General features: G+C 34.7%; 2 protein-coding genes across 2 annotated transcripts in view; both read right to left on the reverse strand.

The window, feature by feature from the left end:
* Positions 1–13,665, reverse strand: part of LOC144437673 (protein MON2 homolog) — a 47,813-nt gene extending 34,148 nt beyond the window's left edge. Inside the window, exons 1-14 of the mRNA XM_078126715.1 lie at positions 13,340–13,665; positions 10,823–10,886; positions 9,986–10,113; positions 8,216–8,347; positions 7,407–7,536; positions 6,883–6,986; positions 6,085–6,210; positions 5,559–5,753; positions 4,354–4,478; positions 4,026–4,156; positions 3,386–3,551; positions 2,439–2,662; positions 2,011–2,092; positions 1,302–1,498 (exon numbers count right to left, since the gene is read on the reverse strand). Of these exons, the coding sequence (XP_077982841.1) occupies positions 1,302–1,498; positions 2,011–2,092; positions 2,439–2,662; positions 3,386–3,551; positions 4,026–4,156; positions 4,354–4,478; positions 5,559–5,753; positions 6,085–6,210; positions 6,883–6,986; positions 7,407–7,536; positions 8,216–8,347; positions 9,986–10,113; positions 10,823–10,886; positions 13,340–13,444 (1,909 nt within the window). The 5' untranslated portion in view covers positions 13,445–13,665. The remainder of the gene's footprint in view (positions 1–1,301; positions 1,499–2,010; positions 2,093–2,438; positions 2,663–3,385; positions 3,552–4,025; positions 4,157–4,353; positions 4,479–5,558; positions 5,754–6,084; positions 6,211–6,882; positions 6,987–7,406; positions 7,537–8,215; positions 8,348–9,985; positions 10,114–10,822; positions 10,887–13,339) is intronic.
* Positions 13,666–14,780: 1,115 nt separating this feature from the next.
* LOC144438907 (acetylcholinesterase-like) overlaps positions 14,781–17,442 on the reverse strand; it is a 7,351-nt gene continuing 4,689 nt past the window's right edge. Inside the window, exons 6-8 of the mRNA XM_078128138.1 lie at positions 16,972–17,442; positions 15,813–15,985; positions 14,781–15,555 (exon numbers count right to left, since the gene is read on the reverse strand). The exon at positions 16,972–17,442 is cut by the window's right edge and continues 191 nt beyond it. Of these exons, the coding sequence (XP_077984264.1) occupies positions 15,446–15,555; positions 15,813–15,985; positions 16,972–17,442 (754 nt within the window). The 3' untranslated portion in view covers positions 14,781–15,445. The remainder of the gene's footprint in view (positions 15,556–15,812; positions 15,986–16,971) is intronic.

A 17,442-nucleotide genomic window follows, 5' to 3' on the forward strand; every position in this document is an offset into this window, starting at 1 on the left:
TCTGACAGTGATGTCATTAAGACCATTCTACACAAAGTCAATAATTTTATATATCACCCACTAACTTGACTATATAATGTATTTCATTATATAATGTTTTTCATTATAGGCCAATTTTGTAGTAAGTCAATCACTTTTTATATCACCCACCAACGAAGAGTTTTTGTCTGATACATGCTATTAGGGCTATTCCATGTAAAGTCAATAACTTTTGATATCACTCACCCACTGCATGATACATGCCATTAGGACCATTCTATGCATAATCAATAACTGTTTATATCAACCATCAACTAACTGTGCAATACATGCCTATACGACCATTCTGTAGTACGTCAATAACTTTTGATATCACCCACCAACTAACTGTGTAATACATGCTTTTAGGACCATTCACCCACCAACTTTTGATATCACCCACTAAAATAACTATAAACCAAATAGCATAGAATAGCCAATATAACCACTGATACTAGCATGCTTTCAGTTATGTGTCATGGCAACACATTATTTAACTGAACTCTCAATCTGTGACAAATGATGTCATCATTGGCATGTGCATGGTATAATGTCTAATAGCAGAATGGTCGTTATCCACTGGTGCTTTATTTGTGTATCTGATAACCTTTCTTCTGTTCATAAACTCAGTGCCAGGTACATAGACTGTAAACTGAGTCATTTTTGCCACTACAAAATTTTAGTCTTCAGCCTGTTCTCAAAGATTAATTTTGACTATTAATTACAAGACTTGTACAATGTTTTCATGTACCAGAAAAAAAGGCATTTTAGTCACTATACCGTTCTCATTTTTGCGTTTTTGTTTTCTAGTGAAATAAGTGAAAATAAATCTTTAGTGAAAATTTGCAAGTTTACAGTATCTTTTGTTCCACTTATGTCATGTTAATACTTTCATACAAATGAAGTATCAGTGCCACTATTTCACAACCAACTCATCATAATTTGCGGATAATGACCTTCTGTAGTTTGTGTATGGATAGTTTCTGCTCTATTTGAAAACTGACAAATTGCACAAAACAACATAGCTGTGTTACAACATTTTGAATTACATGTATGAAAATCCAGCTAAGCTTTTTCCCCCTTACAGGCCTGGGTTTAAATCCCACATTCTTGCATCAATGCTAGAATTATATTCTTTTGTTCTGTACCAATAATTTCTATGTGTAGCTCTGCAAGACAACTGTTTTTCACACCTACGTTTCAATCCAAATCTAACTATAACCGAGCCTTTAAAAAAATGATTTTCAAGCTATTTCAATAAGGAGCACACATTGTCAACTTGCCTTTATCTTTAGCACCTTGAGTTGAAGTGGTTGTTGACTGGATATTCAGAACGGTCAAGGCGTAATGAGGGGGTAGTGATGCCTTACACAGTGATGTAATGAATGCATCCCTTGGTGTGTTCAAAGTCAGTTTACCACACAGACTGGCGTAGACTTGCATTGATTTCAGTATGGATTCTGTGGCTGTCTCATCAGTACTGAAATGAATAATGGAGAGAAACATTTCAACATTGCTTTCATCTCTACAATAAACGAGTATAAAACTACAATTCATAAAGTTCTGTTTTTGTACATACATTTTGCAAACTATTTATACAGTAAAAGTGCACATCACTGTGTATTATTTGTTAACCACATACAGTATGTACGATAACATCCCATAATGCACGCAATACAAAGTCAAATACAGCAATATGCACATTTTGAATGTTTCAATCCATTGGGGTTTCATGTATATCTGTATCTGTATGCCTTCATAATCATTTTATTAAAGCTCTCTGAAGCTTTCCAACTTACATGTATGAAATAAACCCTTTCAGTCACTTGTCAATGGAATATTTTTAATGATCATCCATACTGTTATTGTGGATAGGATTTGTCACTTTCAAAACAAACTTTGATCAGTCACATTTTTTTGCAAGGCCATCAACATCTGCAAGTTAGCAAATATCCGTTGCATAAAATAGTTATATTTCTATATCGTGCTTACCTTGCATCAAGAAGCAGTGCTAGAGATGGTAACACTCCACACCATGATGAATTAACTAGACATTCCCATAGTGAACGTAGCCCTGAAATATGAACATATAAGAAGGTATGTGGAGGTCTTGCATCAAAAAATGAGTGTGGCACTTCAAGAGTAAAATGAACACTTACAGACATGGTATTGGCTCTTGGACATCACAGATGGATGTGCCACTTTAAGTGTAAAATACGTAAAGATTATAGTCTACGAAAATCGTAGATATATGATAAAAAATTTGTGTAAACCATTCAATGTTTTACACAAATTTTGTATCCTATGTCTTTTACTTTACAATAACCAAAGTACAAATGCAAGTAATATTACCATAAAATTGATCTCTTTCTCTTTCTTAAAAGGAACAAAAAGAACTATCCCTTTATGGTTTTATTTACCTGCATCAATATCATCTCCAATAACAGAATCCACCTGGCCATCACAATTGTCTGGCTTTTGACGGTCTCTTTCTTCTACTTTTTCTTGTTCTACTTCCAGCTCTGAGGTAATGATACTTGAAACACCTTTGACGATATCAAGTAGACAGCTGAAGGCCACTGACATGCCGTATCCATCCTGTATTGTACATGGTGGGGGGTCTGTCTTCTCTAGCATTTCTAAACTGAAAATTGAAGCAAATAACTCAGACTTTGAATCTGTGGACCACACGTGTCAGAATATCTTGCATCCCTTGATCTCTTTGACAAGGAAAGGTGATTAACAGTTTTAACTTTCTCTAATGTAATAATTTCCTCAAGAAATGGCATTATATTTTACATTCATACAAACTTTGCCTAATTCAGCAATAAAAGTTTTTATTGAGTCTATTACAGTAGAGTAGTGCAGTATGGTATGGTATGGTGCAGCAAAGCGGCACAGCATAGCACAGCACGGTATAGTATAGGACATGTACAGTAAAGAACGTAATTACAGCAAAGTAAAGCAAAGCATATTTGCTGAGTACAGCATAATGTGCAGGTGAATGCATCACAGTACAGTACAGTACAGTACAGTACAGTACAGTACAGTACAGTACAGTACACTACAGTACAATACGGTACAGTACAGTACAGTACACTACAGTACAATACAGTACAATACAGTACAGAAAGAGTAGTGTAAATTTTACAGTAGTACAGTCATAACTGAAGAGTAGAGAGTTGCACACTTTTAGTAATCTTTGGCTGTGTTGATGAATTTAATCAGATGTATTGGGCATACAGTTTGTCTTTTTTCATCCCTAAAGTTACACATCTTAACAGGTATGCAATATTACAGTATTTTCTTTCAATGTTTTTTTGCAATCACACTGAAGTGACAACAACTGTTAATGTTAAGTACTTACTAGGTAGGTTTAGCTGTTGATGGTGGTGAAACTTGTACCAATGGAATCCATATACCTCTGTACACAAATGCAGGTTGTGGCGTTACCCCACCACCCACATGAAGGTTACCCATCATTGCTGGATTGCTGCTACCTGGATGTTGGACTGGGTTTTGACTTGCTGTCACTGAAACACAATTTACACACAATTTTAGTATCAAACTTTTTAAACATTACAATTGAAAGTACCATCAATGTCACCCTAGATACTTGCTGTGTTCCCCATTCACAGGCTGCTGTAGTATTCTCAAGCCTGATAGTCAAGTCTATGGGCTAAAATCACAGTAAGCCAATTCTAAATTTTCATTTGCCTTGAACTGATTGCAGTATTCTGCATAACACAGTATCTTGTGCTAGATTCAATTGTTCAATTGAGGTGTGGAAGTTCAGTTCCAAAACAAGATGGCTGTGAGTAGAGTTTGGTTTTTGCTAAATTACAGAATCATAAAAAGTAACACATTGGTGAAATTGTGCACCCAAATTAATGATAAATGAACAAGTACAATATATCAAATTTTCACTAGGGTTAATACTTGTCAAAACATGGGGATTAGTTTTTTTTTGGATTTACAGTGGTTTGAAAAATAACATCAATTCTAACCTGCTTGTGTTACTGATCTATCTGGCATGGGTGTGACAAAGAGTGACTGAATGAATGAACCTAGACCATTGACAATATCACGGAAGACTTTGGAGGAGTGTTCCTTCATGTCATAGTTCTCACAGATTGACCTGCAAAGACGAAAAAAAAAATATTACTGATTTATAATGTTGTAATGGGGCCTTCTCAATAGTCATAGTTTTTACAAAGCACACTTCAAAGATAAAGAAGATAAAAGAATCAATTGTGAATCTATTGATGGCTTTATTCACCATGATCACAATAGGTTTCTGAGTTTCTTCTGTTGATATTTCACAATGAGACTTACCTCAGAAGTTTTGCATTGACACTGATTTTATTCAAAACTTCAAGGGCTAAAGCTCTCTGCCACATGGGTTTATCGCCATCAAGGAACTTCACCAATAACGAAAGGAAAATCTCACATTCTGTGACCTGAAATGACACAACAATGACATGGTTCACTTCATTTAGAAAACAAGAAAAGTTTGTAAATATTCATGGTAGGTATAGTTACATGACTGTACATTTGTAAGATATTTGAAAATTTCAAGAACCTAAATTTCTAAATGAAATTATGAAATTTTAAAGTGGTCATATGGAAGACAAATTGATATTTATTTTGATATCTTTTATTCAGAAAACAACCCTACTATATTTTCCTAACTTGAAGAAACAATGTCAAACAACATATACCAAGTCCATGTTTGTATTAAACTCAATAAACTCAAAAAAAAGCTAGAAAGCTATTGTACATACAATTACAAATATTTTACATTTTTATTTTTTACAATTGAACAAGGACTTGGTATCTGTTTATTGCACATAGTTTTTTCAAGTAGGAAAACACAGTAAAGTTGGTTTATGAATAAAGAATTCACAATTATTGTCATTTTGTTATCCATATGACCAGTTTAACATTTTACATTGCATTCATCTAAAAAATTGAAAACAGATCTTTATGTACTGAAATACTAAATCATTTCACTTTAGAGTTTGTTTCTACTGGTGTGTTATTTCTACTAAAATGTAAAAATAAACTCTCAGTAAAAATACTTATTACTGAGAGTTATGAAACCACGTTGCAAATTGCAAATTGCAAATTAATCCAGGTAACTGTAAAATAGTCAATTTCTCTTTTCACTGAAAATCAAATCACTCAGAAATATAGATTCCAGATATACCATAGCTTTCTCATCATATTGTGTCGACAAAATCATATGATCACCTTGAGTGAAACCTGAGCTATAACTTAACTGTTCATACAGTCATTGGAGGTGCTATACATGTTCTGCTAAGCCATAACACAGCACACAAGCATAGCTATATGTATACATGTAATGGAATGAATAAATTATTTCCCTAACATTAAAGTATGCTAATTTTATCTTTCTGGGCATGAGTTTGAGTTTCTTTTTAGTGCACATGATGTTTAGATTTTTCTATGCCTACTTTAACATTTATTAGAACTTGCGGCATATCATTATAATTGCTATGAATTATAGTCATACCTACCAATACTCTGTAGTATTTTTGAAGTAACACACTCACTACTCTGAGTAACCTCATTGAGATAGGAAAGTAGGGTTTCTCTACTGGTGATGGTGATGGTGGTGCTGGTGAACCCTGTCTGTATTTGATGCTGGGTGAAAACAACTTGATCACCAGTGGACACACTCGCTCTTTTAGCAGGAAGCTGAACTCATCATGCTGGGGTGAGAAAGACATAAAATAGACATATTTGTACATGCATGAATGAGATAGTTCATAGATATTTATAAAACCAAAGTTCTACTATAGGTAATGTAAGTGTCTGACATTGTGTTCTCGAAGTGAAGAGATTTCAAGATTGACAAAAGAACAATTCAAAGTTTTTGTTGTCTAGGGATCAGAGAATGGCACTTCAAAATTTGGTCTCAATCTCATGTTGATATCAGTTAACCTAACACATCTACAATAATATGGCATACCATTTGGGGAGCTACTGTTGTTATTGGTTTATGTATATATATATATATCTATATTCTCAGTGATTACTTACGTTGAGAAAGATTTGTGGGAAGGCATTCAGAATGGACTCCAATAACTCCAGACCAAATGTACGTGTCATCTCTGTCATTCCAACTAACCAGTACGGTTGGTCTGCATTCACTAGGTAACATAAATCCTGTAGGGTAAATTATGGAAAGACAACAATGAATACTAACTCAACAAACTATTCTGAATGTATGGGCTATGGGTATGTAATTAATGACTTTGTGACATATGGGTATATGGATTTATGACGTGGAGATATGACTACATGTGACATGAGGATATGGCTTTAATTTATGGCATGGGGATATGACTTATGGCATGGGGGGTGACTGTATAGCATAGATATGTGGGCATATGCTTTAATATGGCATGGGGATATGACTGTGACATGTGGATATGACTGTATACCATGGACATATGACTGTCATGGGAATATGATTTGTGGCATAGGAATATGACTGTGTGGCTTTGGGATATGACAGTATGGCATAGTGATCATGATTGGGATTTGACTATGGGATGGGAATATGATTATGGCATGTGGATATGATTTGTGGGATGAGAATATGGCTTTTGAGCATTTATTCTGTGAAAAATGGTGTGCCATTGACCAACTACATGTACATGCAAAGAGGCCTATATTTGTCACACCTTATCAACATACCCACAACTGAAAATGTAAGACAGATGGTAACATATTCAATCAATTTCTTTGCAGTCTCTAATCATGAACAATTTCTCCGTTTTGTGAATTCTGACACTTTTTAGGGGTACATTCAGTAAAACAAACACACAACTGTACCTGAAAGAGTAGATAGGCATCCCTTGCACAAGGATAGAGAGATGGTGGAGCAGATTTATTACCAGACTTCTGACTCTCCATATCCACTTCTGGTTTTTCAGAATCTGTAAACATCAAGGTCAATCTTTCTATAAATACAGTCTATTTTGATGATAATGATGATGATTATAAAATGTAATACTAAATACATATACAAAATGATACCGCAAGTGATAAATACCCAAAAGATTTGGCTGTCTGGCTTGACAATGTCATTTATATAGTCAGTATGTCATGCCAGATAGCCATGTCTCTGAGCTTTCCACTCGAGTTGTCATGTACAAAAGACATTTAGTATACATGTACAACAGGATTCATGTGTCATGTGCAAGGACATACAACACATTCAAATCCTCAATCAACAAATGACACAGTTACGGTGTTTGGGAGTTTATTAGACTTTTTGGACTAGTTTATCAATTCAGCTTGTGCCACTATTAAAGCATTGTTCATTTGATTTTCTGGATAGATCTGAATTTAAATACCTTGAATGCTTTCATCTTCAGCAACAACCCTTTCAAACACTATGGTCACAACTTGTCTGACTGTAGCTGAGGCAGTGTTACTGGTGGTACTGTCTTTGAAAAAGTGTAACCGGAAACAGATCACTATTGCCTGTAAGACATAACATGTGTAAGTATATATGCCAGACTACTGTGTAGGTCGTGTATCGATGACTTGACAATTCCCAGGATCATGCATCACTTTTCTGGGATCACATTTATGTTTACTACATGATTGTATATCTTGACTACATTACATGATAAATGATATTTCACTCATTCAATGATATAGACACATTGACTAATATACATAACTAATATCACATTCCCCTAAACAAAAAGGAATATCTACTGACATACTGAGTTATTTAATATTAGTCTAGTAGACCCTCTGCCCTGGGGCTAACCTGCTTACTGTAAAAGTGATCGAAGGTCATGATTGAGGGCGCTAGCCTGACACATACTCATTACCTTTCAGATTTATTCAGTAACCCCAAAGCTGTTGATCCAAGGTCTTACTGCAAGACTACAATGTAGTTATGTATGGGAACTGATATGAAGCCCTCAATGGGGGAAAAACTGCTTAGAAAACACTTGTAACTACTGTGGTATACTTACAGGTACTGCAATGCCAGATACCATTTTCCATTATTTTTGAAATAATTTAAATGAACCTTGCAAAAAGCTTCATATTATACAAATATACATACATGTACACAGGTACGCATACATCAGAGCAAGGCAGAACCATTTTTTTTTTTGCTCTCATGAAAAGTGTAAGGTGTCCTTACCTTGGCTAATATGTCTCCTTGGACTATCTTACTTGTAGTGAGTAGTACAAGTAATGTCTGTAGAACTTTCACTTCCTCTATACTACATTCCATCAGACTCCACAACATATTGACAACATTTCTGGCAGCCACCTACATATATGCACACATAATAATGTATCCTTTACTTGAAGATAAAAGGCAATACATTTGGACGGTCTGATGATGATCAGAAGCCAGTGTTTTACTTTTAGTAAGTGGTTACACATGAAAGCTCATGTCACATTTCACATTTATTCGGCAACCCCCAAAAACAAAAATTAGGATTGAAATTTAGGTTTGATGTATATGTGATGTGATTTATACAGGCTATTTGATCATTCATGAGCCTTTCAAAAAAGATTATGGAGCTATTTTGTCAGTCACGTTTTTTTTTTATATGTGTAGGTTTTCACAATTATTATCAATACTAAAAATATCTGATCATTTATGCTACCAATAGCAGTACATTATTCTGTGTTATATATACTACTCTTCTGTGTATGTCATTAAAAAACAATAGCTACATCTGTTGGGTATTGAGATGAGACAATTTTATTTGTATGTTATATGAATTTTTTAATGTTTAAAAGAGTGCACTAGACTATGACATTAGTAAACTTTCAGAGTTTACTACACCAAACATTCCTTGCTGGCCACAGTTAAATTGTACTTTGCAATCTTGTTATCTTCAATGTTCACACAATCAATATTCACTCACAGTAAACAATGTATATAAACATTTTAGCGTTTCTCACATCATACCCTCCTTGCTATATGTTTACAGGTCTTGATAACCAGAAAGTTGGCAAGTAGTACATTTGTAGTTTTATATCAAAGTAGTCAACTCCAAAATGCAAATCAGCCAGGGTTCCTTTATTATTAGTTGGACAATGATTATATAACCTATCATTTTCAGATTATTAAATACATTCAAGGTTGTGTAGTTACAAACAATTGAATACTGATAACGGAAAATTGACAAGTTTGTCTTATGTGTGAAATTGTGCAGTTTTAACACATGCGCAAGTGTTGTATATTTCTATGTTGGGCATAAGAATATTTCAACTCTTTCAAATGAATAGTTCAAACACAGCCTACAATTAGCAATTCATATTCAGACAGTTTCAATGCAAATGATGATGATAGCAAGTATAGCAATTACAATTATAATGGTTCTACATTTGTAATGTACAACTTGGAGTAGTTAACTCGTTAATAAATTACACACTTCATATACTACACATCTAAAATGACATCAGCTATAAATGATACACCCTAAAAAAAAATTGAAAATTATCTTCAGAACTCATACAAGTTTTTAGGGAAATATAGCCATTTAAAAAAAAAATTACTGATTCTATCATTTTACTACACTTTAATCTTTATAAATAAGGGGTGACATTATATGGAGTTATGCAAGGATGAAACTTCCAACATGATATTTACAAAAAAAAAACATACATATATTTTTATCATTTTACTCCATTCTATAAAGTAGAGACCAGTAAAACGATACACCTTTTTGAAAATGTTGACATGAAATTTAGACAAAATGCACAAATATTCATCATTTCAATTTTCATTCCACTCTATAAACTAGGAACCAGTAAAACAGACAAAAAACCTTTCTGTAAGCCTCACTGATTATAAAACAAGTCTTTTAATTTTCCTACACTGGCACAAACTGATACTATTTGAAGCCATGGTAATATAAAGAGTCTGATTAAATAAAAAAAAAAATAGACATACCGCAGACAGGGCTTGATAAGTGATCAGTTTCTGTACAGATACCAGACATATCTGTACTATTTTGATATTCTTAGTATCACAGCCCAGCAAGAATGGTTGTAAAATCTCACCACTACAAGCCACTAGTGCTGTAAATAGGAATATAAACAAATATGGCATATCAATGTCATGTTTCCACCTAATGAAAATTTAATAGCTATAATCTTACACATATTTCTATACACGTCTATTTGTGACTATCTTACTAATTTTTCACTTATATGTGAAAAGCACATAAACCCCCAAAAATTGACAGCGACCTTACATTTGTACTACATACAAGTACTTACTTTAAAAACAAGCAAATAAAAACCTTCACAAAATAATGCAATAAAACATGTGATACATGTTTGCATTTAACAGCATGCAAACTTATAGACTAAGGTTGATTGGAAAACATTTCACAAATGAAAACACTTTTCGTTGCAAAGAATGTTGTTTGAATAATGTCCTAGTAGCCTACATTTGCAATATACAATGTACAATGTAAATTACAGGTATAAACTGTACATTCTAAACCTGTCTTGTTAATGTTATGAACCATACATGAACTACCATTTGTGTGTATACATGTTTTCAATACCTACATCTACATGTATCATGTGTATATCACTAGTAGTAACGGTCAAAGGTCAAATTAAAGCTGCAGCAGCTGTAACGAAGGTCCTGTTTTTAACTACTGTTATATGCAAAATTAATGTATACAAAGTATACACAAAAACTTACCTATAATTTTTAAAATTACATGTACATATTCAAATTTACATGATCATTGATAATAATCTACATGTACTTTACCTGGTATAATCTCTCTGTTTTTTGCCATCAATGTTTTGATCTTCAGTATACCAGCTTCTGCAGCCTACAGTGAAAAAAGCATATGACTTTATTATTTCAATATTCATTTACATGCATGCATCGTCATGGTTTCAGTCACTACTGAAGCCGTTGAAAACAGTTATACCATTGTTTGTAAGGCTTTTAAGTCAAGCAGTATATAAACAAAGAAGTTGGGGACAAGCTGGAGATCCATTTCAGAAAGGGGTCTCCTCTTACAATGTATTGACTTTGTAAACTGAGTTTATTTTGACCAAAACAGATTTAACCAGAAACTTCTTTGTTTGTATGTATCCTGCATATTTCAGTTTCAGTTGTTGTGTTACCTTTGTAGATAAAGAAATAAGTAGATTTATAATTTTAAAAAACCCCACAGAAGTTGAGGTGTCATTAATATTATTGTGTTGAGGGTAGTAAGTACCAATACAATTACATATATACATTTGTACATTATGAAGTTGTGCATATTAATTGAAAATCATTTAAAGCGATTTGCATATGACCTTGTTTGACACATTTGCCTTGAAATACATGTATGTACACCTCATTTGAAAACAGATGGCTGAAAAAATATACACTTAATACGTATGTAATTGACATACATGTACATGTGCATGTAACATCATTGATGATCAGCTCACCCTCATAATTATCCCATCAGAATTAATATCAATATTTTGGTCACAAAATAACCACAGTACATGTACAGTTTATTATTTGTAATGTTTTGTAAACACAAATTACACAAATCATACCCAGTTCACTACATCACATTTTAATCCTGAAGATTAATACAAAATATACAATAAAAAATATATACATGTAAAAGGTGGGCAGAAATGTGTAACCGTCTACAGGCCTACTAGGTATACATAGATATTAGTATTATCTTAGATAGTAAGAACATTTGAAATGCATGATTTGTGTCGCTATCAGTTTTATTGCTGCCTTCATTTGTGTAATTGTTTTACATTTACATTCCTCCAGTGCAGGTCATCATGTCCCGACTTGTATCTTCACACTGGGAAAGACTAGCATTTAGCTAATGAGGTTATCTATATGAATTTAAAACTTTTAAATAAAGTTTAAATATTAATAAATACACAAAATATTACTTTGATTAGACCTAATATGTAAGCAGGTAGAGTTAGGGTTAAGACAAGGATTGTAAACAGGAATCACCCAAATACATCTATGATCTCAGTTTGTATTCTCTTCACCCAATAGTAGACACTGGTGGCCAAGCAGTTAGCTTGTGTGCCTCTTACCACTGTGGACTGGGTTCAAAACCACTGTTGAGAGTTGGCTGGGTTTGATTAACAATTTCCCAGATCATGAACATGTAATAAGGCCTAAGGGTGATGCTCAGTTTGACCTTTGACCATATCAACAACACATATTTTCCCCAAGGTATTTTGATTTCCTCCTGCTTTAACATTAGCGAACTACAGTATTGCACAAGTGGTGACCCTATTTTAAGTACCAAATTTAATTTGGATCCATAATAAAGTACTACTAGTAGTAGTAAGTACATGTGTACATTATTAATGTTGTGCCCTACATCCTCTATTGCCTGTTACATGTATATTTTGTATTTCACTAGGCAGCAATAAACTCTGTAATTTCAAAGTTTGTCATGTGTGTTTCTGTTTATAGTATTTGACCCATATTGTATGTACAAGGTTAAACTGAACATGCTAATTGCACTATCAAGGCTTAACAGTAACATGCAAGCTATTAACATTATGGAGTGTTCAGCCATACAAATCATTCCATAATGTATTTTACTGAAGCAGAGGTCTGCTTTATTTTATAATGTGATTGTGCAGTGTGTGTGTGTGTGTGTGTGTGTGTGTGTGTGTGTGTGTGTGTGTGTGTGTGTGTGTGTGTGTGTGTGTGTGTGTGTGTGTAAATATACCCAATATGGTGTGAAACACACTTTATAAGCATATCAGCCTATACCATCATAAGACTTGTGTGCCTTAATTTCCAATAAAATGTTTAATGGCAAAGGGGTGGGTTGTGTTGCACTGTATTAATACAACAATACTATCATATACTGCAGACAGGAACCAATATGTAACATTCAAATATATACCTTACACTGTAATATTTAACGAGCTATTCATATTTATGCAAATTTCTTTAAATGTACTACATGTAATCTTATACTTATAGTTGTAAGTTACACAATGTATTACCACTGCACTGCTAGCTGGAGTGGTTTCTGACAATGTGACAAAATTATACAGTATACTGGCAAGAATGTAGAAACAGATATACCTTGGAACACCTGCTTTTAAATGCAGTTGTGAATTAATAAAGTGCTGGTACACTGTACAGTTAGAATATGTCAGGATCTATATATAGTATCTGACGATACATACAATGGGATCCACGTACCTGCACCAGGTGTGCTGATTAACACATTTTCGTACACCTGTGATGAAAAAACAATGGAAATGAACTAATTCTCACCTCTTTCACCGGTGGGTATTTCCTTTTGGCTTCGTTTGACAAAGCTCGTAGGTCCGTCTGTAGACTGTCCAACAGCCTGGCTGCAGCTCCGTGTGTCGTGGCCATTTTTCAGGTTGTGTCCCAAAACAAATCGATGAATCGTCCGCCAGTGCCACACGCCTTTGGCCAGTGGTAAAATAAACGTTATTGAACGTTATTGATTTTCTGAGCTGTCTGCTTCTTACCCCGTTTCTAGAAGCATTCACTTATTTTATCAAACTAAAAATGTCGAATTACAATACCGTTTAACGAATTGATATTATATTGTCCACATCAACACAATTTGCAAAAACTCTCTTCCGCCATATTGTTGGGTATTAAATACCCACAATGCAAATTAGACAAGCGCCACCATACAAAATATGAATGTATTCTTTTGTATTTCCAATCATTTATATGTACGACTTTTTGTTGAAGTATGTGCCTACAACAGCTTGGTCATTCTCTGCCGTGATATATTAAAAAGGCAAAACAAACGTCACGCACTTTTTATTTTCACCCTTTGTCTTTGCAGAACCTAGCTATCTTCTGCTTTTTCATTCAGACACCAAATACATGTAGACCACAACAATATAAGTCGTGAGCATTATTTCGCGAAAATATGTTACAAAATTGCTAAGTTATCATTGTAACAATTATATAGTAATGTTCTTTGATACACAACCAAGTTGCTTTTGTTCATGTCTGTCTTTCAGCAACGTGAGTGTTGCCTTCCTCAGGACAAACTGATGATGATTACTGTTCACCACTAGATGGCGCTGTGGTGAATAAATTGTCCCATACGTGACAGACCTGCGTCCCTTATTTTCATCATTGAGGATTTCCTTATCCTGATGGCCTCCTTTATCCATCGCATCTTCCTGTCCCCACTCTTTCAACAACTTTGCCACCTTCCCAGTCTATAACACAATTAATTCTGCTGGCATGATCTGTGACAGCCAATTTATTTAGGTCTGGAGAACACGTACAATTATATATTCCTATCTACATGTAATTCGCATGATTTAAACACTAACCTGGGATTGAAACTGTGGCCTTCAAAATGGACGGGCGATAACTGAGAACCGCGTCATCAACTGGGACCAGACTAGCCTGGTAAAATACATTCACACTTCATAAACAGTGATCCATTAATACGACTAATCTAGTCTCTTAATCAACCTTCTCTGGAGTTCCTGAATTGTGAATATGAAATCTCATTATGTCATAAAAAAAAGAAATTTAAAATAAGCTATCTCGAAACACATAACACTTAGTGCTTCTTTGAACCGACTTCGATTTTGTTATTTAATATAATATATAAAGAATAAAAAAGACACAGAATATCATGATATTATAAATCACAACTTTTATTCAACTTAAATTTAACAGAAGTATGAGAAAAGAATGCGTACAACTTCGATTGACAGGGTCGTTCGTTCCCGTCTACGAGTTTTCAACAAATTCTGGATACAAATTTGTGGTGGTAAAGCACTATGCGACTTGAACGGAAAAACCTGCATTACCACCAACCAATTAACAAGATCTTCAAGCGTACAGAGTATGACCGAGTGTCTAATTAGCTAGATAACTTTACATTTACCATTTCTAAAAAAATAGACTGTACAGTGCAGGCGTTGATGGCGCTCCACACATTGAGTGGACGGTCTGAAATCATACCTCCAAAGATATGTTACATCCGCATCATACGATCTAATATATATGTAGGCCTCTATTCTCAGAATTGCGTTTTCGGTTTGCAGAAACCGCAGTTTATCCGTTTTCCTGCAATGACAAATCGTAGGATATAGACACCAATACTGCTACTCAGATCTGAACTATACAGACTCATCATTTCGACATTTCTAACACTTTTTCCATATTGTTCTAATGTACATACACATTATAGACCTTCTTTTACCCTGGAAAAACTATCAAAATTATGAATTTAGAAATAATTGTCAATTTTCTATTTAATCTAATATTGTGTTTGTAAGAAAACATCAAGAGATTTCAATCTACAAAATAATGGCCATTGACGACACCATAATGGAGGGGGAAAGTACACAAACAGCTAATTATGTATTTTTATAATTCTTCATGGCCGGCTTCTTTTTCAGTTGTTGCTTCATCATGACTGGCTTCCTTGTCACTGTTTGCTTCACCAACAGCTTCACTTTTGTCATCACAAGCTGCATCTGTAAGATAAGGAACCATATTTTGATTTTAGACAAAGATAAAAGACCACTGAGTATACTTACAGCGCTTAGCCAATGTAGACTTTCGCTACAGGTAATAAGCAGCCGGATTAACATAACTTCTTTAAATAGTTTTATAGCGCCCTCTAACAGACATGTCCATTAATTACAATTGTCTACTTCCATTTATTTGAGACACTGACTTGGCATTTGAATAATATATCCAAATACGTACCATTTTATTCATAAGTACTCACCGCTTTGCTTCAATAACGAAGGTACAAGTTGATTCCAGAATGCACATTCCTTGGCTTTCAAAGCTCTCTTAGTTGGCATGGATGGAGATAGTTCCTTGTACTGCAGCTCAGGAACGGTGAATTTAGGCCACTCGATGTCAGTGGCAGTGCCATCTTCATCCAAGTTTGGATTGCTGTAGACCATTCGAAGAACATAAATTTCAGTCATGCAAATTTTAGATCAAGCTTGGTGTGTGTGTGTGTGTGTGTGTGTGTGTGTGTGTGTGTGTGTGTGTGTGTGTGTGTGTGTGTGTGTATGTGTGTGTGTATGTATGTATGTATGTATGTGTGTATGTATGTATGTATGTATGTATGTATGTATGTATGTATGTATGTATGTATGTATGTATGTGTGTATGTATGTATGTATGTATGTATGTGTGTGTGCGTGCGCGCGCGTGTGTGTGTGTGTGTGTGTGTGTGTGTGTGTGTGTGTGTGTGCGTGCGTGCGTGCGTTCGTGCGTGCGTGCGTGCGATTAACCCTGAGTATGAGTATACGTTTAATTTGTGGATATTGAATGTTACCGTGTTTGTTTACCACATTGCTTTACAAAGTAAGTGTGCTTAGGCTCATTTTCAGACACTATTATAATAGGAAGTTGAACTCTCATTATCATTAATTCTACCACATGCATGAGTCAAAATGTGATTTTTTAAAAATAAATAGAGGAATCTAGCCAGAGCAGATTATAGCAAATGTGATGTAATCAAAAGAGTTTTTATAGCCCTTACAGTGAAATCCAGAAAATAACTGAACAACTGTCAAATGTTGCAGAGCTGATGACTTCTAAGTTGAGTAAAATACCTAGAGCTATATCATCCATACTATTGATTGCAGTAATCGATCTCACACACCGACGAACCCCTCCTAACAGGAGGCCGGTGAGGGCGAAACGGCACGACGTATCTTAGTCTATGCAAGTGCACTAAAAGCAGAAACGAATCTGACTGGACTTTGTATATGTAAATGAATTAACAACTTGAAATAAGTAACAATGATGGTGAGCAAAATACGAAGAACGAAAGTGGCTATGAAATTGACACGATAATTTTGTGAGATATTTTGCACTTTATAAAAATGAAGTCAACACAATATGTTAATAACATCTTCTAAACATACCCAGTTTTAGCGAAGTTTGTAAAATACTTCATTATCTGTAACGACATACCAGCCTCTTCATCAGTCGTGACCCATTTGTCAACGATATCTTTTCCTGGGCGGATTTGAGATATTAAATGCACACCAAAGACAAATTGTATATCTTCTCCATGAGCTGCTTTTGTCCATTTGGACCCGGTCCGATAGATCGATGTTGATGGACGGTGATCGAAGTGGTACAGATACACGTTCAGTCCGGCTTCATAATGTGCACGTGCAGTTGCATCTGTTGAACATACAAAGATTTGATCGCCGGTGATCTGACTGAACGAGTCAGCATAATTGGCTTCTGGTAGATCAGCTTCTTCCCAGTTTGTGTACAACATCTTGGCTGAGTCTATAACCATTGGGTACTTGGAAACAGGTCCAAATACAAACGCTGGCACCATGGCATCAAAAGTCGGTTTGTCCATTACGACCTTGCTCTCGTTC

The sequence above is a fragment of the Glandiceps talaboti genome, chromosome 1, assembly GCF_964340395.1.
Source record: "Glandiceps talaboti chromosome 1, keGlaTala1.1, whole genome shotgun sequence".
NCBI classification, from domain to species: domain Eukaryota; kingdom Metazoa; phylum Hemichordata; class Enteropneusta; family Spengelidae; genus Glandiceps; species Glandiceps talaboti.